At 39.0% G+C, this 26,259-nt stretch overlaps 1 protein-coding gene across 4 annotated transcripts in view; it reads right to left on the reverse strand.

Annotated features, from left to right (window-relative positions):
- Positions 1 to 26,259, reverse strand: part of Hook3 (hook microtubule tethering protein 3) — a 93,675-nt gene that overhangs the window by 17,220 nt on the left and 50,196 nt on the right. For 2 of the 4 annotated variants that reach the window (XM_028854845.2, XM_028854844.2), the window contains exons 10-17: positions 24,598 to 24,738; positions 22,961 to 23,162; positions 20,273 to 20,383; positions 19,577 to 19,664; positions 12,469 to 12,538; positions 10,554 to 10,694; positions 3,584 to 3,671; positions 1,047 to 1,052 (exon numbers count right to left, since the gene is read on the reverse strand). In XM_028854845.2, coding sequence (XP_028710678.1) covers positions 1,047 to 1,052; positions 3,584 to 3,671; positions 10,554 to 10,694; positions 12,469 to 12,538; positions 19,577 to 19,664; positions 20,273 to 20,383; positions 22,961 to 23,162; positions 24,598 to 24,738 — 847 coding nt within the window. The remainder of the gene's footprint in view (positions 1 to 1,046; positions 1,053 to 3,583; positions 3,672 to 10,553; positions 10,695 to 12,468; positions 12,539 to 19,576; positions 19,665 to 20,272; positions 20,384 to 22,960; positions 23,163 to 24,597; positions 24,739 to 26,259) is intronic. The other 2 variants (XM_028854847.2, XM_028854846.2) reach the window with 1 other exon arrangement.

Below are 26,259 nucleotides of genomic sequence, written 5' to 3' on the forward strand. Positions count from 1 at the left end.
ATATCATATAACAGAAGTAAAAGACAGGCAATTTTTTTCAGAACTGTACATTTTTCCTTCTTCTATGGCCTCCTCATCCTGTCTTGTTCTCTGAAGTTTTATATACTGTGGCTAGCTCAAATTATCCATATGACTGGATATAACAATGCATTTCTGCTTCCATGCTAAAAACAAATAACATAAAAATAATAATAAAAATGTGCAAACCATCATGCTGACTTAAGGTTATAAGACTGTTTTGATAATAGAAAAGGCAGCAATTATGTGTTCTTCTTATAAGATATACAATACCTCTAATAAGATATCTTATTAAAAGTAAGGTCTATAAAAATAAGATATCTTATTAAAAGATAATAACCCTTTAATCTTTATTTGCTTTAAAATCATTATTATTGGTTCTCTTTCTGCTAAGGGGATGAAATGGAAATATTAAAAATTCTTAATTTTGTGTTTTGATTAGATATTAACAATTACTTTGAATTCTTACACATTATATAGTCAAATACTAACTACAAGTCTAATATGCCAGACACTGCACTAAAGCCTGCTAAGTACAGTGTGTAAACCTCATGACAGTAACATTAACCCTGCTGTACACCGGAGAGGCTGAGGCCCAAGCACCTTTAGTAACTGAAGGAACACACTGCAAATTAAAGTCCAGTGTGGTCGAGACCCCAACCCTCTGATCACCCCTTTCCACGAGTTCTATGCTGCAGTGCCTCTCCAAACTGAAGACTACGACTATAAAAATGTGTGCTTGGAGCAAACCATATTATAAAAGGAAGCCTACACTACAGCCACTTCTATCAATGAACTAATTCAAGGAGCAGAGCAGGAGGGAGACAAAGGGAAGGACCTCTCCATTAAGATTTAGATCGACTTTAAGATTTTAATTGTCAAGAGCATATACTTATAAAGCAACTATTAGCACATTCATTTTTCATGAGTCTTACTTTAAAATTTCAGTACCACTGACTATAATATCAGATAAAGTATAAACTTAAAAACTGCTAAGTATATGGAAATGAATAGGAAGCCATACTTACAATAGCCTTGAGCAGAAACCATGCCAAGAGACAGAGAGGACATATTAGTATGAAGCAAACACAGCAGCCAAGAGAAGGAACGAATGAACGATTTAGTAACTCATGAACAGAAGTAAAAGACAGGCAATTTTTTCAGAACTGTACATTTTTCTTTCTTCTATGGCCTCCTCATCCTGTCTTGTTCTCTGAAGTTTTATATACTGTGGCTAGCTCAAATTATCCATATGACTGGATATAACAATGCATTTCTGCTTCCATGCTAAAAACAAATAACATAAAAATAATAATAAAAATGTGCAAACCATCATCCTCTAACTTAAGGTTATAAGACTGTTTTGATAATAGAAAAGGCAGCAATTATGTTTGTTCTTCAGAGGGGATGAATCCAGTCTAGAGGTTGCTCTATGCATCACACTCCTGAGATACAACACTATAGATTATTGAGGAGAAAAATAAGAGAAAAATATCAAAAATCTGACGGGGTAGAAGAACTACATATCCTGAAGTAAACTAATTATTTCTCTAAGGAATCTGGAGTCTTCAAAACAGAAAATTTTCCACCTGAATTTTGTCTGCAGAGAAGAACACAGAAGGAAATTTTGCTTAGATTAGAGCTAGACATCTCATTACTACTTAGGCAGTTAAAAGGTGCCCAGTCTATGCAAGTATTTGATAGGGCTGGCATCTTACCTCTGAAATATAATCCTTACAGCAATTGCCCACAATATGTTTAATTAGATTTATCACAGTGATAACTAACTAGGCTGTCCCAAGTCACTTTAAACAACTCCTTAATGTGTTAATTTAAGCAAGAGAAGTACATACAATGGTCCTTACTGCACTACTACATTTAGCTAATTGAATCACTCACCATGCTTACCTGTGTGTAGTACCCTCTTTCCCCTTTTCTACCCAAATAAATCCACAACAGTCACCTCCCAATTTTTAAGACCCAAATGAACTTTATATTTCTTTTGGTAAAAGGGATCTAGAGATGCCAATGAAGTAAGAAACTACATCCTATGGCTCACCTCTAAGACATTGTTAAGTAGGCATTATTATTTCAGTGCACTAATTTCATCTCTTCGAGATTTACCATTTTAACATGTTTTGTTTGTTTGTTTGATTGTTTTTAAATCATGACACTGGGCTAGAGGCATGGCTCAGTGGTAGATTTGAATCCCAGAGCCACAAAATTTTTAAAAAGTAAAAAACAAAACAAACAAACAAACAAAAAAAGGCTTGGCATTTTAACTAGTTCCATTTTAATAAAGGTGTATGGTTGTTAAAAATAACAATAGTTGTGAACTGATTTGGGAAACTAAGACAATTATCAACTCATTAAGAAATAAACTAAATCATGAATTAGAGGGTCACACTGGCAATCTAAAGAAGATATATGTGTACAGAAACTTACAAAACTAAGTTTGAGGCCTCAAGGGCTTTTATATTTAATATTCCCAAACTTTGAAAGTAATTTACTCAACTCTCTTCTCTTTTCAGCTGTCCCTATGTTAATAAGGCTGGAGATTTCTCCAACTGACTGTGCCAATGAAAGCAATCTAGAAAGTTTAAACTCAAATGTCTGAGATTATAGAAAACTGCATTGGCAATAGAAAACAAAAGACTGATTATTTAACATTTATTTTCCCTATTCTTTACACTGTTCTTAAACATTTTTGTGCTTTTGTTTTATTGTGTATGCTTTATTCAATATAAAGGATTTACCAATTATAACCTGTTTCTTGTTGCCAGAGATGTCTACTAGGCATCCTAAGCACTGTGAAAGGTGGTTAGTGGACGGGGATGATGTAAGTCATCATCCTAAGCACTGTGAAAGGGGGTTAGTGGACGGGGATGATGTAAGTCATCATCCTTCGCTGAGCACAGGTACCATATTCCAGTGAGAATGTGCTAATAGCAGAGGAGAGCTAAGAGAGAGCTATGCAGAATGCTAAAAGAATATAAAAAGGTCAGCATGGATTCGGATGCTAGAGATAGCATTTTTTTCTTAAATACCAAGTTCATATTAAAATTTTCTTCTTGGGCATGTCTTTACATTTTTTGTTCTGGTTTGAGGGGGGGAAACCTTTTACTTCACTATGAATTGAACACACTTAAGATATAGCGTGCTTCAATGTAATGTCTTACCTGATAACACAAGTAAACTTAGCAGAGTCAATTAAACAGGGCTTTTAAATAAAGAATGCCAGCGAAAAGGAAAACAGTATTTCTCCCCTATAACAAGTATAATGCTAAATTCTTAGATATCATCAATAAAAAAAATTGGAGATGTGCCTGAGAGACGCTTCAATGGTAAAGACGTTTGTCACTAGTTCCTGGGACCCACATGGAGCAAGGACAGACACAGCCCCGCATGCTGTCCCTGACCGCTGCAGTGAGCTGTGGAGCGCACATGCACAGGAGCACCCTGCCCTACAACTCACACACATGAATTAATTTTACAAAGCATCGAAATCACAGGTTTTCTTAGTTGTGACACTTTCAGAGCATAGTTGGTACATATCAAAACTTACATCTTCTGCTTTTGAGCCTTGATCCTGCAAAGATTTCTGCAGTTCTTCTACTTGTGACTGTACTTCTAGAAGTCTTTGATTCACCAGCCTGCAAAGCAAGCACATATTAATTCTCCACATATACTTCTTCCCCTTGGGTTGTCATACTGATTTCACTGAAAGCGTCATTGGCAAACTTAGAATTCAGGTTGTAGTAGCATTGTATAATTGCAATAGCACACTCACAGTTTCAAAGTAAAGATTACTTTGCATAGTGTTTTTTTTTTTTTTTTTTTTTTAAAGATTTACTTGTTATGTATACAGTGTTCTGTCTGCAGGTATGCCTGCAGGCCAAAAGAGGGCGCCAGATCTCATTACAGATGGTTGTGAGTCATTATATGGTTGCTGGGAATTGAACACAGGTCCTCTGGAAGAACAGCCAGTGCTCTTAACTGCTGAGCCATCTCTCCAGTCCCCTTCATATTAGTTTTTATATTTAAAATTTCACTTTTGGACTGGAGATGTAGCTCAGTTGGTAGAGCGCTTGCCTAGATGCATGGCTCCACCCCCAGTACTGTATAAACCAGGCATAGTGGCACATGCCTGTGGTTCCCAAACTTAGGGAAGGAGGCAGGAAAGTCAGAAGCTTAAGGTCTTCCTAGTCATACAGTAAGCTTGAGGGCAGCCTGGTACACACATGAGCCTATGTCAAAAAAACAAAACAACCTCACTTTCGATTTCCCTCTCCCTGCTTTTTAAAAATCTACAACGCCACTGCAGATTTTGGGAGCTAAAAGACCTGGGCTTTAATATTTAAACCTGCTAACTGAAAACTACTAAACATTCTTTGGCTTCAGCTTCCTCGGTTTTAAGATGGAGCTAAAAATACTGTTCTAAGGGTTACGAAAGGCAATTTTAATATACTGTCTGGCAGATTAACGTAATTATTTGCTACATAATACTTCAGAGTTCCAAATAAGTTTGCTAGGAAAGGAGGGTAATTAATTACTTCTATTGACAAGATACCATACAAAGAAAATTCTAAAGATCTACCAAAAAACCTTTCTAAAACTGATAAAAAAAAAATCAGTTAGGTAGCAGGATACACAGTCAATATACAAAAATAGTAGCTTTCCTTTTGTTTTCTAAGACAGGGTCTCAGTATGTAGCCCTGACTTCCCTAGAACTCACCATGTAGACCACATGGGCTTGGACTCTGAGAGATGCACCTGCCTTTGCCTCCCGAGGAATGAGATTAAAGCTGTGAACCCCAAGCCCTGCCAATAGTAGTTCCTCTGTACACCAATAGTGAACTTCCTCAGAAAGAACCCAGAGAAGCAATTCCAACAACTGCCACAAAAACCTCACAAACCAAACAACCCCTCAAACCAAAACCAAAACATTTCTAGGAATAAACCTAACCAAAGCTGAGGCAGATCTCTAGAGTGAAAATCATTAGACAGGAGCTGAAAAGGATTAACAGAGGGCAGAAAGAGCTTCCATTGGTGGACTAGGGGAATTAATGTTGCTGAGGTTCCCAAACTCGCCAAAGCAACTGCAGATTCAATGCAATTCCCATCAAAATTCCAATGGCATTATCCATACAGATAAAATGGCTAATGCTGGTGGCATCACTCATTTGATTTTAAAACCATCACAAAGTCCTAACAACAAAAGTATAGTATTGAGGTAAAACCAGACCTAGCCAACAATGTATAAGAGGTTCCAGAAGTGTAAATATCTGCAAGTGGAAGAATGAAACAAGATTCACATCTCCCACCCTGTGCCAAAATCCATTCAAAAGGACTGAAGCTGTAAAACCTTGAAGCTATCATAGGAAACATGGTCAGATCATTAACACAGGCAATGATTTCCTCAACAGGAGTCCAGTAGTTCAGGAAACAAAGATAAAGAATTGACAAGTTTGAGTGTAGAATAGAGAACATACAGAATGGGAGAAACACTTTGCCAGCTATTCATATAAGAATTAATGTGCAGTGATCATAAAGAAATAAAACTTAACCAAAATTAATAACCAAAACTTTAAAAAAAAATACCAGAAAGTCCCCAACAAATGCTAACAAATAGTTTTTTTAAGTTAATTATTTATTAATTTTATTTTTATGGGTGTTCTGGCTGAATGTATGTACGTGCACCACATGTATACAGTGCCTGCAGAGGCCCAAAGAGGGTGTGAGATGCTCTGGGCCTGAGACTGAAGTTACAGACCACTGTGAGCCCCCAAGAGGGTTCTGAAATCAAACCCAAATCCTCTGGAAGAGCAGTCAGTGCATCTTTCTAGCCCAAATGCTGGCAAAGATATAAAAATCCAAATGAACTCTTCTACAATGTCAGGAGTAATATAAACTAGCAAAAACAGTAATGAAAATCGGTAAACTTAAAATAAAACAAACCATTCTTTATCAATCCTTCTATGCCATTCCTGGGTACACATACAAAAATCAGAGCCAGTATACAACTGAGACAGTTGCATACTTATGTTTATCACAGCACTATTCACAAAGCTAAGTAATGCTAACAGCTTGAGTGCCCATCAATAGATGAATGGATAAAGAAACCGTTGAATAAATACACATTTTACTCAGTCATGAAGAATAATGAAATTTTGTCATTTGTAGGATGAAATTGATGTACATCATGCTAAATGAAAAAAGATAACCATAGAAAGAAAAGTATGTTTTGCTGGGCAGTGGTGGCGCACACCTTTAATCCTAGCACTCAGGAGGCAGAGGCAGGTGGATTTCTGTGAGTTCATGGCCTGGTCTACAGAGTGAGTTCCAGGACAGCCAGAAACCTTGTCTTGAAAAACAAACAAAAAATGTTTTCCCTCATATTTGGAAACTAAGGAGTGTTGGGAAATATTATTTTAAGGTGTGTTACTTTTGTTATGTTGCATTTGTTTAACTCTTTGAAGCTGTGTTACGTTGCCTGTCTAAAACACCTGATGTCTAATAAAGAGCTCAACGGCCAATAGCAAGTCAGGAGACAGGATAGGCAGGGCTGGCAGGCAGAGAAGATATAAAAGGAGAAGTCTGAAAGGAGAAAAGAAGAAGTAGCCAGAGAAGGACGAAGAGTCCAGAGGCCAGCTACCCAGCAAGCCACGACGTAAGAGTAAGATACAGAAATAAGAGAACAGGAAAAGCCCAGAGGCAAAAGATAGATGGGATAATTTAAGTAAAGCTGGCTAATAATTTAATAATTTAAACCAAGCTAAGGCCGGACATTTATAAAACAAACTAGAAAGTAGAATGGAGACTTCTGTTAAGGACAAGAGAAGGTCCAAGGACATGCATGTGTGTGACAATGAGATGGGTAGTAGGGAATCTGAAAACAGGCATGGTAAAAACATGGTATTTCTAAGTATAAAAATGCCATAGTGAAACCCACAAATGTATGAATTAACATGTGTTAATAATTATAATAATACACAGAAACTAAGTTATTTGTTTTGTGAAAACTACCTGTTCTGTTTCCGAAGAGAAAAGAACAAGAATTAGGAGAAACAATATGAAAGAATTGTGGATGCTTTTTCTACTGGAATAAAATTTAGAGTAGGAAGAAGTAGACTAGATCAGAATGGTTATAATACAGAGAACAATGAATGCAGATCAAGATACGTCCATAGTCCTCTATGACTTTCCTTTCTCTACTTTCTACTTTTTTAAAGCTCCTATTGCTGAAGACACCACACACTTTGGGCACAGGACGTGAAGAATCAAGCTGGAACTGACCTGGAAAGTTCCCCACTGCAGACTAGCTCTCAGGATCAGAAGGTGCTGTGCAAGCTCCTGAGTGAGAGAAGCAATGGGTAGTCCTAGCCAACTGTGAAGCCTGTAAACCACACCAATGACATCCCCAAGGATGCAATACTGGCCCTTTGGCCTGGTGGTAATCAAGAGCTGTGCAATTGGATATAAGGTCTAGTCGGTATGAGGGAACTCATGCTGTAAAACCAGGCAATGACCACTGCTGGCGAGGTCACAGGCCCTAGAGGAGAACCCTTGACTGACATTTTCTAAACAAATTTCTACTCTGTTCTCAGTACATATCCTTACTCCTACAGCTAACTGCAGCTTTCACACCTTATTCAAGCAGCTCTGTTTTTGCTGTGGATGGACACTACACAGTGACCATGGGGTCCCAACCACAGCTGATACATCTACAAAGCACCCCTTAATTAGACTCAGGGAAAAAATCATTGTAAGTGCCAGAAGAACAGGATGCCTTCTGTGAAATAGTGTCTTCTAGATACTACATCCATAAAATCTTCTAGACACTGTACCCATACACATCTTAACAATATGGTTGCCTAAACAAGACATGCACAGTAATGCCACCAACTGATATGCCATATGGATGAGGGAATCTCATAAGGCCTCACCCCTAAAGGAAGAGTTACAGGTAGTCAATGGCTCCTGAGAGAGGGAGAATCAGTTTTCTTCAGGAATGCGCTCCTGCCCAGCTATCCAATCCCAAGTGGGAAGCCCTACATGTTTGTACATAAGAGCAATACTAAATGAACTCAATATGTGTGTGTGTGTGTGTGTGTGTGTGTGTGTGTGTGTGTGTGTGTGTGTGTGTGTATAGTAATTATAGAAGAAGAGGTCATGAATTTGAGAGGAGGGGCATGGTAGGAGTTAGAGACGGAAAAGGGCAGGTGGTAGGAAATGATGTAAACACAGTACTCATGTATGAAATTTTCAAAAAAGAAAACAAAGGGTGCTGGAGAGATGGCTCAGTGGTTAAGAGCATTGACTGTTTTTCCAGATGACCTGGGTTTAATTCACATGGTAGCTAATAACTATCTGTAATTCCAATCCCAGGATCAAATGCCCTCTCTATCCTCTGTGGGCAATGCATGCCCATATGGCACAGACACACATACAGGCAAAAGACTCACACATAAAATAAAAATAAGTAACTCTTAAAAAAAATTTTAAATTAAAATTTCATTTAAAAAAAAGCACTCACTCTGTGTTACTAAGTGATCACATACAATGCTACACAGAACATTGTATTTAACGATGTTCTTATAATCACAGTGATATTTCTATTCCTCTATAACGCTATCTACTCTGCCTCAGTACCTAGAGAACTTAGTATTACAAGTTAAGTAAGGCTAGGTAAAACCATCCCAACAATCTGACCCTGCCTGGGGAAATGCCACAGCACACAGGCATGCAGAGCATACAGTCACATGCAATAAGAATGTCAACTATTAAAAAAAAAAAAAGACAGCTTATCACAACAGTAAGAAAAGGGAAACACTGTCACTTTTGTTACTTAATAAACATTTACCGCTGGGCGGCGGTGGTGGCGCACACCTTTAATCCCAGCAATCAGGAGGCAGAGCCAGGCGGATCTCTGTGAGTTCGAGGCCAGCCTGGGCTACCAAGTAAGCTCCAGGAAAGGCGCAAAGCTACGCAGAGAAACCATGTCTCGGAAAAAAAAAAAAAAAAAAAAAAAAAAAAAAAAAAAAACATTTACCAAGCCGGGTGTGGTGGCATGTACCTTTAATCCCAGCACTTGGGAAACAGAGACAGGAGGATCTCTAAGTTTGAGGCCAGCCTGCTCTACAGAGTGAGTTCCTGGACAGCCAGGGCTACACAGAGAAATCCTGTCTTAAAAAACAAACAAACAGCCGGCCGGTGGTGGCGCATGCCTTTAATCCCAGCACTCGGAGGCAGAGCAGCAGATCTCTGTGAGTTGAGCCAGCCTGGGCTACCAAGTGAGCTCCAGGAAAGGCGCAAAACTACGCAGAGAAACCCTGTCTCGAAAAACCAAAAAACAAACAAACAAACAAACGAAAAGCAACAACAATAACAACATCCTAATTTTATAGCAAATGACTCTGAAAAACTGTATAACATTAAGACAAGGAAAATTTACAAGCAGAAATGGATTTTTTTTGTTAATGTAATAGTTTAAATTTTCAAAATAACTGAACTGCTCTTGGGAGGGAAAATTTTCTTTTAAGGTCATGACAAATAATAATTGAGGGAAAAAATACTTTATCAATTCAACTCCACACCAATAGATCCTTTCAAACATTAGCTTGTGAAAATCAACTATGAAGAGCAATTGCTATGAAAAGTGTGAATGCATCAGATATGTTTTTAAAAATGACTTATTTATTTTTATTTTATGTGCATTGGTGTTTGACCTGCATGTATGTCTGTGTGAGCATGTTGGATCCTCTGGAACTGGAACTACAGACAACTGCCATGTGGGTGCTGGGAATTGAACCCAGGTCCTCCGGAAGAACAGCCAGTGCTCTTAACCACCGGCCCATCTCTCCAACTCTGTATCAGCTATTTTTTAACCCTGTACATATCTGTTTTTGTTTTTTGTTTTGTTTTGTTTTAAAGCCAGGAATGGTAACACAGGCTTTAATACTAGTACAGGCAGGCAGATCTCTGAGTTCCGGGCCAGCCAAGACTATACAGTGAGACCCTGTGTCAAACATATTAAATAATCTTAAAAAGAAATATAAAAGCTGAACAAAGACAACACAAATGGACATGCCAAAGTGATGGGGAAAAGCCCACGGGGCCTCAACCGTACACAAAACACTATAGGCAACTAAGGAAAGCTGGGAACGGGAGAGGTGGCCCTTCAGGGAAGAGCACACCAACTAGCTGTACAGGGACAAATGGTCAGCCCTGAAAACACACACACAAGTGACATTACACAGACTGAGCAAGTTATATTTAGGAATATGTATGTACAAACATACATACATATATATGCATGCAATAACAATTAGTGAAAGAAGAGACCATGAATTTGAAGGAGAGTGGGGAGGAGATGATGTGGAGGGAAGAAAAAGAAGAAATGTAATTTAAAAAAAGCAAGAAATATACTAGCTTATAATCATTTTTCAAATACATCCCAAGCCTTTCTTTAAAAATAACAAAATCAAGGCACAGAGGGAGAAGCTGTAGCTGGCCACTGCACCCACACACGCTACCTGTTCTCCGTCTCCAGCTCATTCTTGCGCAGGTTTGCATCATCTAGAAGGCTCTGCAATAAGGCAATTTTCTCATTGTCTGAACCCTCTTGACTGATTTTTAACATCTTATTCTCATGCTGAAGACGAATAAGTTTCTCCCTGAGTGAGAAAAATAAAAGTTGATTATCTAATTCATTAAGCAAGACACTATATGAATCATGACCCAGCTATATAAAGTTGGAGTATCAATACACAGGATACATATGAAAAAGAGTGTCTGCAACTAGTACAGTGCCTTTACTCGTACAAAAGATATCACCTTTACAAACTAAACTCCTTCTAGAAAGAAATAGTTTCTGTGTCTCATGACAAAGGATGAAGACAATTCCAAATCCTATTTCCCTTCTTATGTAATATTTAAATTACGAACATGACTATAACCATATAGTACAAAGTGACTGTTGCTGAAACAACATTCTAATTCTGTGTATATATATATACATATAGACAAATATTTGCTTTTCAAAAGAAAAGGATCGAGTAGTACGTTTTATACTGGTACTTGCTCATTACCTTAGAATTCCACAATCTTTTAATATTTTATCTCAAAAATTTAAATGACACAGTACTAAAAGTTATAAATCAATCGTTACTTATTTAGGTGATACATTTTAAGCTTTTAATATTTTAATAATGAGCAGCTTTATAAAATACCTTTGTGTATATTGCTGACTATTTCCTTAAGATTATTTACCAGAAAAGCAAATTTTCAGTTAAAAGATGGGCACATTTCTACACAGAAGACATTCTTTAATTTGTTCTAAGGATATTTTCCCCCACTTTTTACTTTGTTTGAGGCTTCTAGTTCCTCCAAAACCCTAACCTGAGTGAAACATCAAATATTAACTCACTGTCTATGACATATGCTTAAAGTTTTCATCACTGTTTATAATTTCATTTTCTTGTTAGCTCTTTAGGATATAGAGCAGACTTAGGTTGTATCTAATCACACACAGAAAAACCAGTTGTGGATTATCCTTGCTCCTTTTTAGCTTAAAAAACCTTTACCAATAGGCTTCCTTAACTGCTTTTAGAGTAAAGGATATAGCCATTTATCTACAAATCCTTATGAAGAATAAGTATGCGTTCATTCTACTGATTTCGTTTGTTCCCAGATGGTGAAAAGAGAAAGGCACATAAGGGTTAGGGAGATGGCCGTCAGCCCAAGTCTGATTCCTCGATTCCAAGGCAGAAGGAGAGAACCACCTCCCAAGTTGTCCTCTAACCTCTACCCATGAGCCACGGCTGGAGAGAATGGGCGCGCGCAGCACACACACAGTGATGAGATGAGACCTGATGGACATTTAATAAAGACAACGACAAACAGGACCACAAGGTCAAGGCGATGTTCAGGATCCATCATTACCTTCTGCACAGTCATTTCCCTCCTCTATTTTTCATTCATACACATAATGAATGCTGCGAAATGTACCGAAGGACATGAAGTCTCTAAGCTGCTATGTCAGATAAACAGGCGAGGGATGCTGAGGGAGGAGTAGTTACAGATGGGAAGAGCTCCTCTCTCTGTAGCACTGGACCTGCAGACCACTCCCAGTGGCTAATACATAAATCTTAGTAATTGTTTATTAGGATGACAGCCAAGGACAACCTTTGTCTTGGGTATTTTCATGCTGTCTGCTGAGGCTCCAAAATGTGATATGTGAGTTTGATTTTGTACTGTGAAAGACTGTCTCACTCAAGGGAAAATAATTAGTTCTCTGGACAATTTAAAAAGCTTCTAAAATGCTGAAAACATAAAGCTGTAATACCGAGTTCAGGCTGAAATGCCCATCAAAAAGAGGAGCTGGTTCTTTTTACACTGGAGATAAGTTCTCTACAAGGACTTATGTAGAGTGACGGTCACTCTCCTTACCTGATTTCAGGTGTAATAATCTCTGCTGCGAGGCTGTCTGAAGATTCCTGGCTTCCCAGAGGCATTAACCCTATAAATACACAGAAAAGTATACAAAGTTAAGGAAGGACAACTATCTCCTTTACTTAAGAGACAGAATTTCTGCAGGAAAGCATTACCTTGAGTATGAATTTTAACAGCTAAAGATTTCACTGGTTCTTTTTCATTTCATTTCAGTTGTTGTTGTTTGTTTTGTGGTATTGGTACTTGAACCCAGCTCTGTGGATGCTAGGCAAAATCACCAATTTTCTCAAGTAAAAGTTATAGTAGCTTCACAAAAAATTTATTGTTCAAACAACTGTAAGGGTCCACTACATATCATTAAGTATATTTCAGTGTTGTCAAACCATTATCATTACCTGCTTTTTTTTTTTTTGGTTTTTCGAGACAGGGTTTCTCTGTGTAGCTTTGTGCCTTTTCTGGATCTCACTCCGTAGACCAGGCTGGCCTCGGACTCACAAAGATCTGCCTGCCTCTGCCTCCTGAGTGCTGGGATTAAAGGCATACGCCACCATCGCCCGGCTCCATTACCTGTTTTTAACTATTTAATAACTCAGTCAGAAATTCTCTAACCATTAGGCTATTGCACTCTTCTTGCCTGTAACTCCCTGGTAACCTCAGTTCTGTTTCCATCTGTCTGTGTCAGTGAGTTGCCTGTCTATAGATGTAAGCAGAATCATGTGTTGGTCTTTTTCACTTAGTTAACACAACACTTTGATGTGGTGATATATTGTATACCCTAATAAAATTTGTCTGAAGATCAGAGAACAGGTTAAACATAGATGCCAGGCAGTGGTGGCACACACCTTTAATCCCAGTACTTGGGAGCCACAGGCCTTTAATTCCAGCACTTGGGATCTCATGCCTTTGCTCCCAGTACTTGGGAGGCACACATGCCTTTAATCGTAGCACTAAGAAGGAAGTTATATGGCTGGGCAGAGAAAGGTATATAAGGCCTCAAAGGAGACAGGAACCAGGCCCTTTTGGCTAAAGGCTTTTTCAGGCTGGGGAGTTTTAGAGGTAGGACGTGGCAGTGGCTTGTTCTTTTGCCTTTCTGATCTTTCAGCATTTACCCCAAAATCTGGCTCCTGGGTTTTTATCAAAAGACTAAAGCAGATTTCGTGCTACATTTTGATGATCTGTTCACATTACAGCACTTTGCAGAACTTTCTTCCTTTTATTGATAAATAATATTCCATTGTGTGCATTTATTGTATCTAATCTGTAGACGGATGTGCATTATTTCTACTTTGTGGTGACTGTGAATAATGCTGTGTCTGTGTGTGTGTGTGTAAACGTTATATGTGTACAATTACCTGGTTGTACCCACTCAGTTCTTTCTTGAATCACATGTTATTTCATGTTTAAATATTTTAAAAAACTATCAAATTTATTTCCATAGCACTGCCCCATCCCACCAGAAGTGCATAATGGTTTCAATTTCTCCCAACCAATTCTAACCAACATTTATTTTCCTTTCTTTGGGGTCATGGTGGTAGTGGGAAGAGCTTTACCCTCACTAATTAGTTTGTGGTAACTCACTGATTGATTTGTCTTTTTCTAGTGATCACTGAACGATATTACTATTTCATGTGTTTATTGGCCATCTGTTTATCTTCTTTGGAGATAAATAATTCTTTCTATTCAAATCCTTTGTTCATGTGTGAAATGGGTTTTATTTTTATTATTGTTCAGTTTTATAAATTCTTCAAATAGCCTGGATGTTCTGTGCATATCATGTGTTCATGTACATGTGTGTGATCATATGCAGAAGACAGAAACTGACCTCAATTGTTTTCCTCAATCACCTTGCACTTTATGTAAGTATGTTTGCGTACCATGTGTGTTCTAAGCACCCGACATGGCCAGAAGAGGGCACTGGAACTGGAGTTACAGATGGGTATGAGCAGCCCCTGTGGTTGGTGGAAATTCAACCCAAGTCCTTTGGAAGAGCAGCCAGTTCTGTTAACCAGCGAGCCACCTCTCCAGCCCATCACTTTACATTTTGAGACAGGGTCTCTCACTGAGTAGCAAGCCAACTCAGGTACCCAGACTTCCACAGCAAGCACTTTTACCACTGAGCCATCTCCCCAGGCCATGAATATTAACTCATTTCAGAGATCTGCAGATCCTCTCTGCATTTTGTAGACTGCCTCTGCTCTAGTGTTTCTGTACGTGACCATTTTCAATAGTGACAAAGCCTCTTCATTCATCTTCTGTTTTGTTGCCTGTGCCTTTGGCTCCAATCGCAGGGATCACTGTCCAATTCAATATCATCCAAATGTTCCTCTACTAGATTAGCTCTTATATTTAGGTCTTTGGGTCAGTTTCATTCTTTTGCATTCGGATGTAAAATATGCAATCCATTTCCCCCTTCCTCCCTACTCCCTTTTTTCTAATTGCTCTGGCTAGAAATTTTAATACTATCCTGAAGAAAAGTGGTGATAGCTAACACCTTTGTTTTCTTCCTGGTCTTGGAGGAAAAATTTTCAGTCTCTCACCACTGAGTTTTTTCAAAATGTTTCTTTATCATGTTGAGGAAATCTTCTCTTTCTGGCATACTGAGTTTTTAAAATTATGAGTAGGTGTTGGAATTTGTCAAATGCCCTTTTCTGTACAACTGAAACAACGCTATTTTCCCTTCATTTTGTTCATGTGGCTGACCCCGAGCTCTGTGTCCATCCCTGGAGGAGTTCTACAGTAAAGTTCTAATCAGGAAAGGTGTGGACCTCCCCCACTCTTGTTCAATACACCACGGCAAGTCTTCCCCAGTGCAGTAAGACTCAAGAAGGCAGCAAGAGATACACACAGGAAGGGAACAAGCCCAAGTATCCTTATCTGCAGACGGTATTATTTCACATAAAAACAGATCTTAAAGTCCCCAACTTTAAGAGAACTCAAGACTTTCAGCATTGTGGGATGATACAAAATGAATACCAATACACACTGAGGGAAGAAACCAGGGTGATAACCCCTTCACTTTAGCCTCAAAACAAGCAAAGAAACAAAGAACGTCTTGGAATAAACATAACAAAGGAAGTGAAAAAGCTCTATAGTGAATACTCGGAAACACTGAAGAAAGACACTGAACAAAAAATTAGAATAGGAACTCTAGAAAATACAAGCTCAAGAAAGAAATCTCTGCAGTTGCTCAGGTTGTAATGCTTACAATCGACAAACAGGACCTTGGCTTTTGTATAATAAAGGAAACAGTTAACTGAGTAGAGACAGCAGAATGGGGGAAAATAATTGCCAGCTATATATCTGTCAAAGTTTACCATTTATATATATATATGTATATATATATATAAATATAAACTCTCTCTCTCTATATATATATATAGATATATATGTATAGATATATATATATATATATAGAGAGAGAGAGAGAGAGAGAGTGACTGTCAAGAAAACAGAGAACCTAATTTAAAAAAAAAAAAAACTTGACTGAAGAAAGTCAGGCAGTGGTGGTACACATCTTTAATCTCAGCACTCAGGAGACAGAGACAGGAGGATCTCTGTGAGTTTGAGGCCAGCCTGGTCTTCAGAGCAAGTTCCAGGACAGCCAAGGCTACACAGAGAAATCCTGTCTCAAAAAACAAAAAAATTGACTGAAGAATTGAACAAAAAATTCTCAAAACAGAAAGCACACACACACACACACACACACACACACACACACACACACACACACCAAAAACCCCAAGCCCAATGACAACAACAACAAAAACAGGCAGTAAATATTTTTTAAAGTGTGTACCAACATTAGCAACCAAAAATGGCAAAATAAAATGACTTTGATATTCTACCTCACGCCAGTCAGACTGGCTATCATTAGAAAAGATATGACAACAAATGCCGGTGAGGACATGCGGGGAGGGAAACCTTATTCACAGCTGGCGCAACTGCATACTGGTGCAGCCACTACGGAAATTAGTGTGAGGGTTCCTCAAAGAACCAAAAACACAAGTACCGTATGATCCAGCGTTGGCACTCCTGGGCATATACTCAAAGGATTCTATATCCTACCACAAATATGTGTGCACACCCATATTTACAGCTGCTCTGTAGATAATAGCAAAGAAATGAAATCACTGCCCATCAGTTGGTACATATACACAGTGGACTTTAAATCCGCTGTGAAGAAAACTGAGAGGCTTTAAGAGAGAGAGGGTAATAGAACACTTGGGAAATGAATACTGGGGATGGACAGTCATGGAGAGATATGGGTAGTGAGACGGTGATGGGAGGGGGGCATAAACTAAAACAAAGTTTGTATGAAAAAGCCAATAAAAACATCTGCTACTCTGTAAGGGTATTAAAAATAAAATAGGGGTGGAGAGATGGTCCACTGTGAGTTTGGGTGTCAGCACCAAAGCAACAAGCTGGTGGTTATCCTGTGTCTCTGAGGGGTCTGGCACTCTCTCTTGGCCTCCATGTACCCATAATTATGCATATTCTTACAAATATATATATATATTTATGTATGTATACACATAAAAACACACATACTTGCAAATCAAGAAATTTAAAAAAAAAAAACCCTACCACAAAACCTTGCCTATAAACTATTTGTCAGGGAGACCCAAGGCCCTTAAAACAGTATTTTTATTGGTTGCTCCCCAGAACTCCATTAATGGTAGGATCCTTCTGGTGAACACACCATATGCTTTGGATGCAGAGAATAGAGCAATCAAGCTATAACTGAGCTGGAAGTGTCTTCTCTGCTTAGCTGCACTCACAGTGCTATAGAGCGCCATGCAGGCTAGTGGGGGAAATGACCAGCCTTATCCAGCTGTGGACTTTACCTTGTGCACTATTTGACTGACCTGACAGGTGATATGGCCCACTGTGAGATAGTGGCATGGCTAAACCAGGGGCGAACAACTGCCTTCTGGTTGGATGTGAGGCCCTGATCATTAGCTCTGGTATGTAAACCTAGACAAAACCCAGGCCTTAGGAGGAAAGGGGTCATAGGTTCTAGTGGGAAGCTACTGCTATTGTTTTGCTAAATGGATATCATATGCCTGTCAAAATGCCTACTAATGTGCACATTAGTGCCATAGATTAGTACTTACTATTTTCAGCATTGGTCAGAAAAGTGCTTTCTTTTGTTGCTTTGATTTGCTTTATTATTATTTTTTCCTGCAGTGGTAGTGGTTACTTCAGGATTCCTAACTGGTCAAACTGCTGAGAATAAGTGACCGCTGAGTCCTCAGACCTCAGAGGGACATCTGTATCACATCATCTAAGCCTCAGACAATAGCACAAAAAACGGGAGGAAAGAATCCACAGCTGCAGGGAGGGTCCGTCTTCTTACCCTTCAGCAGCTATGGTTACCTGGACAGGATGAGGTCTGTCACAGCCACTCATGGAGTAGGGAGTCTCACAAGAAGGGAGGGAGTCAGCAGGAGTATGAGTGGTCATGAGAGGATGATGCGTGAAAATGACCAAAATACAAAATATACCTATGTAATGTTATAATGAAACTCAATGTTACAACAGTCACATAGCTTTTATTGTTACTTTTTGAGACAAGGTCTCACTGTGACTTCTGGTTCATCTGGAACTCACTCTGTAGACCAGGTGGATTTTGAACTCACAGAGATCTACCAGTCTCTGCCTCCTGAGTGCTGGGATTAAAGGTGTGCGCCACTACACCCAGCACATTCACATCTTCCTTGCTCTTTAATAACTTAGTTTACTGGTGAATAAAAATGTCACAGTTATATTGCTAAACATTCAGGTAGTTCTGCAATTTTGCTCTTAGGAACTATTCCTTACTCATTTGGGTACATTTCTAGAGGAATAACAAACAAAAAACACTCAACCATGTAGATTTTTGTATAGCAAATAATAAACATGAGAGTTTAAAAGAGATGAGCTGTCTTTTCTTGACAACATAGGAACTGAGAGTAAAGAGTGTCAGGTTCAAGCGAGATTCTGAAAATTCTGAAAAAAATTTAATGTAGACCTGATGAAAAAAAGTGAAAGAACTGCAGGGGTATAAAGAGGAACCAATTACAGTAAGAATACTGTCCATTTGGTGATGATGACCAGGACTGTATGTAGGTATGTATGTACGCACATATGTATGTATGAAGTACATATAGAGAGAACTTAGGCTGTCTGAATTAGGGCTGTACACAAACTAGGGTCTGGAAACGGTCAAGAGGAATGGAAATCGCGTGGTAAGATAACAATCCACAGTAGCTGACATTCACACTAGTGAAGCCAGAGGAGAGGGAACTGACAGAGACAACTGAGGACTTAGATAAATAAGTAGATAAAGAAGTTCTCAGAGGGAACACGCAGAGGAGAACCAGGCTAGTCACAGTAACTGAAAAGTCAGGGTTTGCTCAAGTGTGAAACTTGTACCAGTCATTTTCAGTCACCTACTGTGACTAAAGAGGGCAACTCTTGAGCTAAGCATTAATCCCTCATGTGAGAAAGAAGCCACACACGTGTCTTTTTCTCTCAGTTTTTCTTCTCAGAATCCCTAAGTCTTTTTCGAAAGGTCTGTTTTCTATTCTATGTGCACGCGTGTTTCACGTTCACAGACGTTAAATGTGCCATGTGCTTGCTGCGCTACAGAAGATGGTGGGTGCCCTGGGACTGGAGTCACATGCACTGCTATGTGGATGCTGGGAACTGAACCCAGGTCTTCTGCAAGAGTAGCCAGCGCTCTTAACCAAGGAGCCTCTCTAGGCCCAGATATAAGTTTCTTAATGATTTAAAATTCAATCCACTTTTTGCAGAAATCACCAACTTGGAAAAATTGACATACTTTTAAAGAAGCCATGACAGATTTTTTCATAATAAAAGTGTTTAGGTTAACAGATGATTTTGACTCACGAAACTCAAGAGATTACAAAATTGCTTTTAAGATGCTAAGTAAACCCAACCTCCAACCATAGCTGTTAAAATCTTGGTTAACAGTGCAAATATTTCATTCAATTTCTTTCATTTGAGCCATTTTTCACTTTCATCTGTTGGTGTAATCATCTTAAGTGAAGCCAACACCTTTGCTGATGTCCGAGCTAGACTCCTGGGTTACAGGGACTTTTACCTTGAGTGGTGAGCTGCCCCTCCTGAGCCTGGACACAACGGAGCTCTTCAATGGTTTCCTTCAGAGAATCCCTTTCTGTTCTTAACCTCTAAAGGAACATAAAAACAAAGGTCAGCTCTACAGATTTCCTAAGCAGTAGTCCAGACGTTATCTAGAAGATAGATAAATAATAAACATGGGCTTATTTTTAGTTTTGATCTTTTATGGAAAGATCATGGAACAGACACATGAAAATGACTGTCTTTTCTATTTTCTATTTTTACAGTACCAAGTGTCTGTTATTACATGGCAATATGCTATTCAGGCTTACGCATAAGACATGAAGCTATTTAGTCCTTTCTTAACTATTTTCTTAACATTCCTTTCATTAAACAAAGATCAGGATGAAGACTAAAATACTCATAAACTGTGAAAAGCAAAAATATGCTAAACAACAATGCACCAGTGTTTTCCATACTAGTCCCAGAAAATAGGAGGGCTACATAGGTAGGAAATGAAGAGAGACTAATGATAACAAATACATGCAGATTACAGAAATGAGAACTGAAGTAGAACTAGTCCTCCTATCTTTTACTTATTTCTGAGAAAAAGAGGAAAAATTTTGACTTAAAAGTAGAACAATTTAAAAAAAGGAGTTAATGCAAAGACATATGTTATTAGCACTTCTGAAATATAAAATGCTCATTACATACTCACATCTTTCTCTTTCTGAAGACCATCAACTTTTTCTTTTAGTCGCTTATATTCAAAATCTAATTTATCTGCTTTCTTTGATTCATCAGATAATCTATTTTGCAGCTCTACAACCTGATAAAAATATATAAATTATATAAAAATCTTAATTTTATAATTTGAAACATTAGAAATGATCAACAAGGTGGTGGAATATAGTTCAATGTTAGAGTCATGCTTATTATTCAATCCCCAGTGTGTCCCTCCCAATCAAACAAAATTAAAAAAAGAAAACAAAACATCATCTTCTTTTACAGGTTTATGAAAACTCTATCCCGACCATACTTAACTAAACTTATACAATCCATCAGTCTAATAGAAGGGAAAGAACTAGAAATTTAAATCTGTATAGGTAAGATAGGCTTCCTAAACTGGAGTCATCTAGAACAATGATATCAATTGTCGGAGAATCTATAGAGGCTTCTATTTCTAGCAAAAATATTGAGGAGGAGAGAAGCAGAAAGGAAAGCTACAGATTTCCTAAGCAGTAGTCCAGACGTTATCTAGAAGATAGATAAAGATAGAAGATAGATAGAAGAAATGACAGTGAGGGCAAAACTCAGTTACCTAGCTAATCTTATAAGAGGCTAAACCCCCAGTGGGAAGTTCATGCAGAAGCTGTGGCGATTGAGAGGTGGCAATTGCCAATAACAGGAGCCTAGAGCTTTGAGTTTAACAGGAATCAAGTGGTTAGTAAATAGTCCTGGCTGTAAAGAGTAAGGAGAAAAAATAACCACTCTGGGTATGGAGGCGCACACTTTTAATCTCAGCACTCAAGAGGCAGTGTTAGACAGGTCTCTGTAAGTTCCAGACACACCAGAGTTACATAGTGAACTCTGTCTCAGGAGGAAAGGAGGGAGAAAGGGAGGGAAGAAGACAGGAAGATCCATCAGCAGGCAAGACAAATGAGTGCTCTGGGTTTAAAAGGAAATACCTTGGAAATGTGTAACCCTGGCCAGTTGCTGTGTAGATGTGGGTTTTAATTTTACTACTTGTTTTGTCTGGGGAATGCAAACTCAGGCAACAGAAGTGGTTCTGCTGGCTAATGTTGAAAACTGTGGCTTGAGGAAACAAACATATTGACTGGAGAAAACCCCTGCAATTCAGCACCATTCCCAAATGAACTAATGAATGAGCAAGACTGAAATTACACAGACAACGAGAAAAAGCTGCAATTAATCAGGCACTATTACTAGCAATAATAATAATAATAATAATAATAATATAATAGTTTTATAAATTCACCAAGGATTTTAGGTTGAAATTGTCAAATATAACACATACATTAGATTTACTTCTTTAAAAAAATATGCATGCCTGTGATCTCAACAACATTAGGCAGTGGCAGGAGGACTCAAGTTCAAGTACAGGCTGTGGTACATGGCAAGTCTAAGGTACACAGTAAGACTCTCTCTCAAAAATACTGAAGGTGAGGGATATAGTTCAGTAGGAGAATGTTTACCCAGCACACACAAGGTCAGGGGAAGAACACATTTTATGAATGTGAGACCATGACCAGAGCACACACAGAGAACTTGCAGAAAGAAAAATGTCCATAAAAAAGAGTATTAAGAATTTGATCATGAATAGGCACAGAGAATTGGTGTTCTATGCAGCTTACTATAATATTTCTGGATATAAATTTTCTCTTAATTCTAAATTAGATATGCTTTATTAGTTCTAAAAATGTTCAGTAACTTTTCCTTTTAATAACATTCTCCATTTCTTTCTACTTTCTCCTCTAAATATATTACTGCTCATTTCATATTGCTTATATTTTAAGAACAAGTATAATTTTTTGGCTATACTTATTTTGAGTACATTTAATCCACATTCAAGTTCAGTATTTCAGGAAGTTCCTTAAGTCTGCCATATAATTGAAACTTATAGAGTACTGAGAAGAGAATATATCCACCCATGGGGGAAGGCACCCATGATGTGTGGGATTAAGGCATTTGCTGATGAGCCTGAGGAGCTGAGCTCACCCCAGAACACACATGGTGAAAGGAGAGAACAGATTCCTGCAGGTGGCCTTAAGACTTCCATATGCATGTTGAGACACACTTATGCTCCCTGCAACCAAATAAATAAATGTAATAAAAAGAAAATAAATATAAAACCAGTTACGAATCATGTGGTGGTTAAATAAGAACGGCCTCAACAGGCTCATATATTTGAATGCTTAGTCACCAAGGAGTGAACTTTTCAAAGTACTAGAAGGATTAAGAGGCGGCCTTGGAGTAGGTGTGGACTTGTAGGAGAAAGTGTGTCACTGGGGGGTGGCCTTCGGGGTTTCAGAAGCTCAAGCAAAGCCCGGTGGCTCACTATCTCTTCCTGCTGCCTGCAGATTAGGATGTGGAACTCTCAGCTACTTCTCCAACACCATGTCTACTTGTATGCGAACATGCTCCCCGCCACGATGATAATGGACTAACCCTCTGAAACTGCAAGCAAGCACCCAATTAAATGCTTTCTTTTATAAGAATTGCCTTGGTAATGGTGTCTCTTCACAGTGACTAAATCACAGAAACAAAACTTGGCAGAATATTCACTTGATTTTGGCCAAAAAGCCTAGAAGTGATTGGCAGTTTTAAAAAGCTATGTGTTGTGGTCCGGCCCTTGCAAGGCAGCACCAAGAAGTAGTCTGCTTACCTGTCTCTTGTATGTCTCAAGCTGACCTCGGGCTGCATTAGCCTTTCTTAATTCTTCCTCCAGACTGACAGTGTTCTGCATGTACATAGTATTCTTTTCTTCTAAGAGTTTAACTTGCCGCCTCAAATCCCCAAGGTCTTCCAGCTTCTTTTTATAAGATTCAACTTGACCTTCTAGTTTAGAGACTTTATCAGAAGAGTGTCTAAAATGAGATGGGAAATTAGTCAAAAACAATCCACAGCTGTAAATAATAATAATCCTGATATAGGAGACAATATCAGGACTTAATATGTATTAAATCATAAAACTTAAAAGTGAATCTAGGTTTTGTTAGATTTAGAAAAAAATCATAACCTAAATTACAGAAAAATATGTCATTAAGACTGTCTAAAACAACCAAAAAAAAAGAGAGCCGGGCAGTGGTGGCGCACGCCTTTAATCCCAGCACTCGGGAGGCAGAGCCAGGCGCATCTCTGTGAGTTCGAGGCCAGCCTGGGCTACCAAGTGAGTTCCAGGAAAAGCACAAAGCTACACAGAGAAACCCTGTCTCGAAAAACAAAAAAAAAAAAAAAAAAAAGAATGTCTAAAACATAAGGAAAGTCACAGGAGGGTAACCAGCAAAATCACACTTAGCTGAAAAGTAAAATAAATTGTGGAATCTTCAAATGATTTGACAACTACTATGTTATTTGTGAACCCCAGTTAAGATTTCAGTAGAGAAATGGATAAGAGAGTGGCAAAATTTAGGGGGTTGAGGAGAGTATAAATTTAACATATGCAGTCTTCAAAAAAATATTAAAGATACGTGTGTGTGTGTGTGTGTGTGTGTGTGTGTGTGTGAGAGAGAGAGAGAGAGAGAGAGAGAGAGAGAGAGAGAGAGAAAGAGAGAGAGAGAGGGAAATGAATACTTGATACAACACAATCCCTCTGTGGGCAAGAATGCTTGAGAATGTCAGCAGTGAAGGCCTTAGGACAGGACGGACAGAAGAAAGATGGGTGTGAATGCAAGGAGGCATGGAGAGTCAGCAGTGCACAGTGGCTTCCTTCTTGGCAGTAGGACAGACAGTCGGCTAGTGATGGGGTGTGGTGGGTAGCAGACCGATGAGAAGAGTTATAAAAACACTTAACAGCTATGAGAGAAATGGGAAACAGGGCTATGTACTAGTGAGTCGTAGGCCAGGGGAAAGAGAGCAAGACCCCTCATATGTAATAGGACTGAATTACAGAACTATGCCATTTTCTCTGTACACTTTAGTATTCTAAAAATAAAGCAGGGATCCCAAAGAGGATGAGACTGTGAAAGAAATAGAATAGTGAACAGTGAGGTACTTACACAGAGAATATGTGACAGGAAGGAAATGAAGCCAGTATTTAAGACAAAGACGAAGGCCTGGAGGGCTCAGAATTAAAGACGAGCAGCAAGAAGGAAAAGCCAGTGCTGGATGAGTGTGAAGTGACGGCCACGGGAATCTAACATTTATCTCACACTTACTTGCCATATCAATTTAAGTTCTCACAAAGCCACTTCGTTATTCACTGAAACTTTAAACATCAGAGATGCCGGGGTTTGTACCATCTGTGATGGAGCTGTTCTGGGTGGCAGTGAGTCTGACAGTCCAGTGAGGGAAACCGTTTACCTGAGAACGTCTATTTCATCCTTTAGAGACTGAGCTTCATCTGCCAAGGTGGTTAGTTCATCGTTCTGCTGCCGAAGCTCCGAGATTTCCTTTTCTAACTCCTCACAGCGTATTCGATAATCATCTTTCGCTGCTTCTAGTCTGTAACCAAAAGCAAACAGATAAAAAGAACTCACTATTCAGTGTCTCATAACTCTCCTTAGAAGAATAAAGAAAACTAAGGACAAGGCATGTGAATACGCTCTCTTGACACGCCTCCCAGCTCTGTAGCCACAAACCACCCACGTCACATCCGACACAGACAGGTTTAATCGACTGCATGACGTGCTCACAGCAGGAGACAGGAGTAAAGTTTCCCACATTTTTAACTGAGAATATACATCAAGAACAGAAAGGCCATACTTAAGTCCATATAAACTAATGTCACATTTTTGGTGCCTATCATCCAGTCTTATTTCTGTTCACACTATTTTCCCCAAATATGGGTTAATATTATTTCCCCATCTAATTAAACAGGTTTGTTTAGATGGTATACAACCTTCTTTTGATTTACAAGGTCCTTCCTGTCTCCTGTCCAAAGTATTTCATGAAGCTGACCAGTTTTTTTTTTGTTTGTTTGTTTGTTTTTGTTTTTCAAGACAGGATTTCTCTGTATAGCTTGGCACCTTTCCTGGACTCACTCTGTAGCCCAGGCTGGCCTCGAACTCACAGAGATCCACCTGCCTCTGCCTCCCAAGTGCTGGGATTAAAGGCGTGTGTCACTGCCGCCCAGCTGACTACTTACTTTTAATTTGTAAATTTTATATAGTTCAACTAAATCCTGTATGTCATAGTTTTCCGCTTCTAGTGAACACTTTAACATTTCTTTCTTTTAATCCTACACTTTCTGACAATATTATTAATGGTTTCAAATTTAACATTTAAGTTTCTTACTTCCCTGGATCCCTTGTTGATATGTGACAAAATGTTGAAACTTAAGTCCAACTTTATCCACTACAGTAATTTGTTGGTACTAAAAATGACTTTAGATTTGGGGGTCAATTTCATATTTTCTTTTTTTTTTTAAATTTAAAATTAAGAAAATAATCTTATGTGTATGGATGCTTTGCCTGCATGTATGTCTGAGTACCGCTTGTGTGGCTGGTGCCTGCGGAGGCCAGAAGAGGGCATCGGATCCCCAGGTCTGAAGTCAGATGGTTGTGAAGTGATGAGTAGGTGTGGAAATCAAACACAGGTCCTCTGTAACACCCGAAAGCGCTCTGGAGTGCGCAGCGTCTCTCCAGCCCTGCATTTCACATTTTCTCCTCATTTCAACTCACCTCCAGGACTCGACTAGCATTCTTCCTGCCCTTCTCTCAGGGCTCTGCCCTCCTCTGCCTCCCACAGAGCTCCTGGGCAGGCAGCGCAGGGCAGCTGGAGCATCTGTGCCTGCAGAGTACACAGCTGTGACGCAAGTTTCCTAGACGTGAAGGCATTTCATGATGTGTGCCAAGACTCTGGGAAGCTGTTTCATTAGACAGTCACCTGGGTCTGCAGTCACCCACAAACTCTATTCTTAACTGCACTGTGTGTGTGTACCTGTGTGTGTGTCTGTCTGTGTGTGTGTGAGAGAGAGAGAGACACACACACACACACACAGAGAAGATAAGCTTTTGTTGGGGC

The sequence above is a fragment of the Peromyscus leucopus genome, chromosome 17, assembly GCF_004664715.2.
Source record: "Peromyscus leucopus breed LL Stock chromosome 17, UCI_PerLeu_2.1, whole genome shotgun sequence".
NCBI classification, from domain to species: Eukaryota; Metazoa; Chordata; class Mammalia; order Rodentia; family Cricetidae; genus Peromyscus; species Peromyscus leucopus.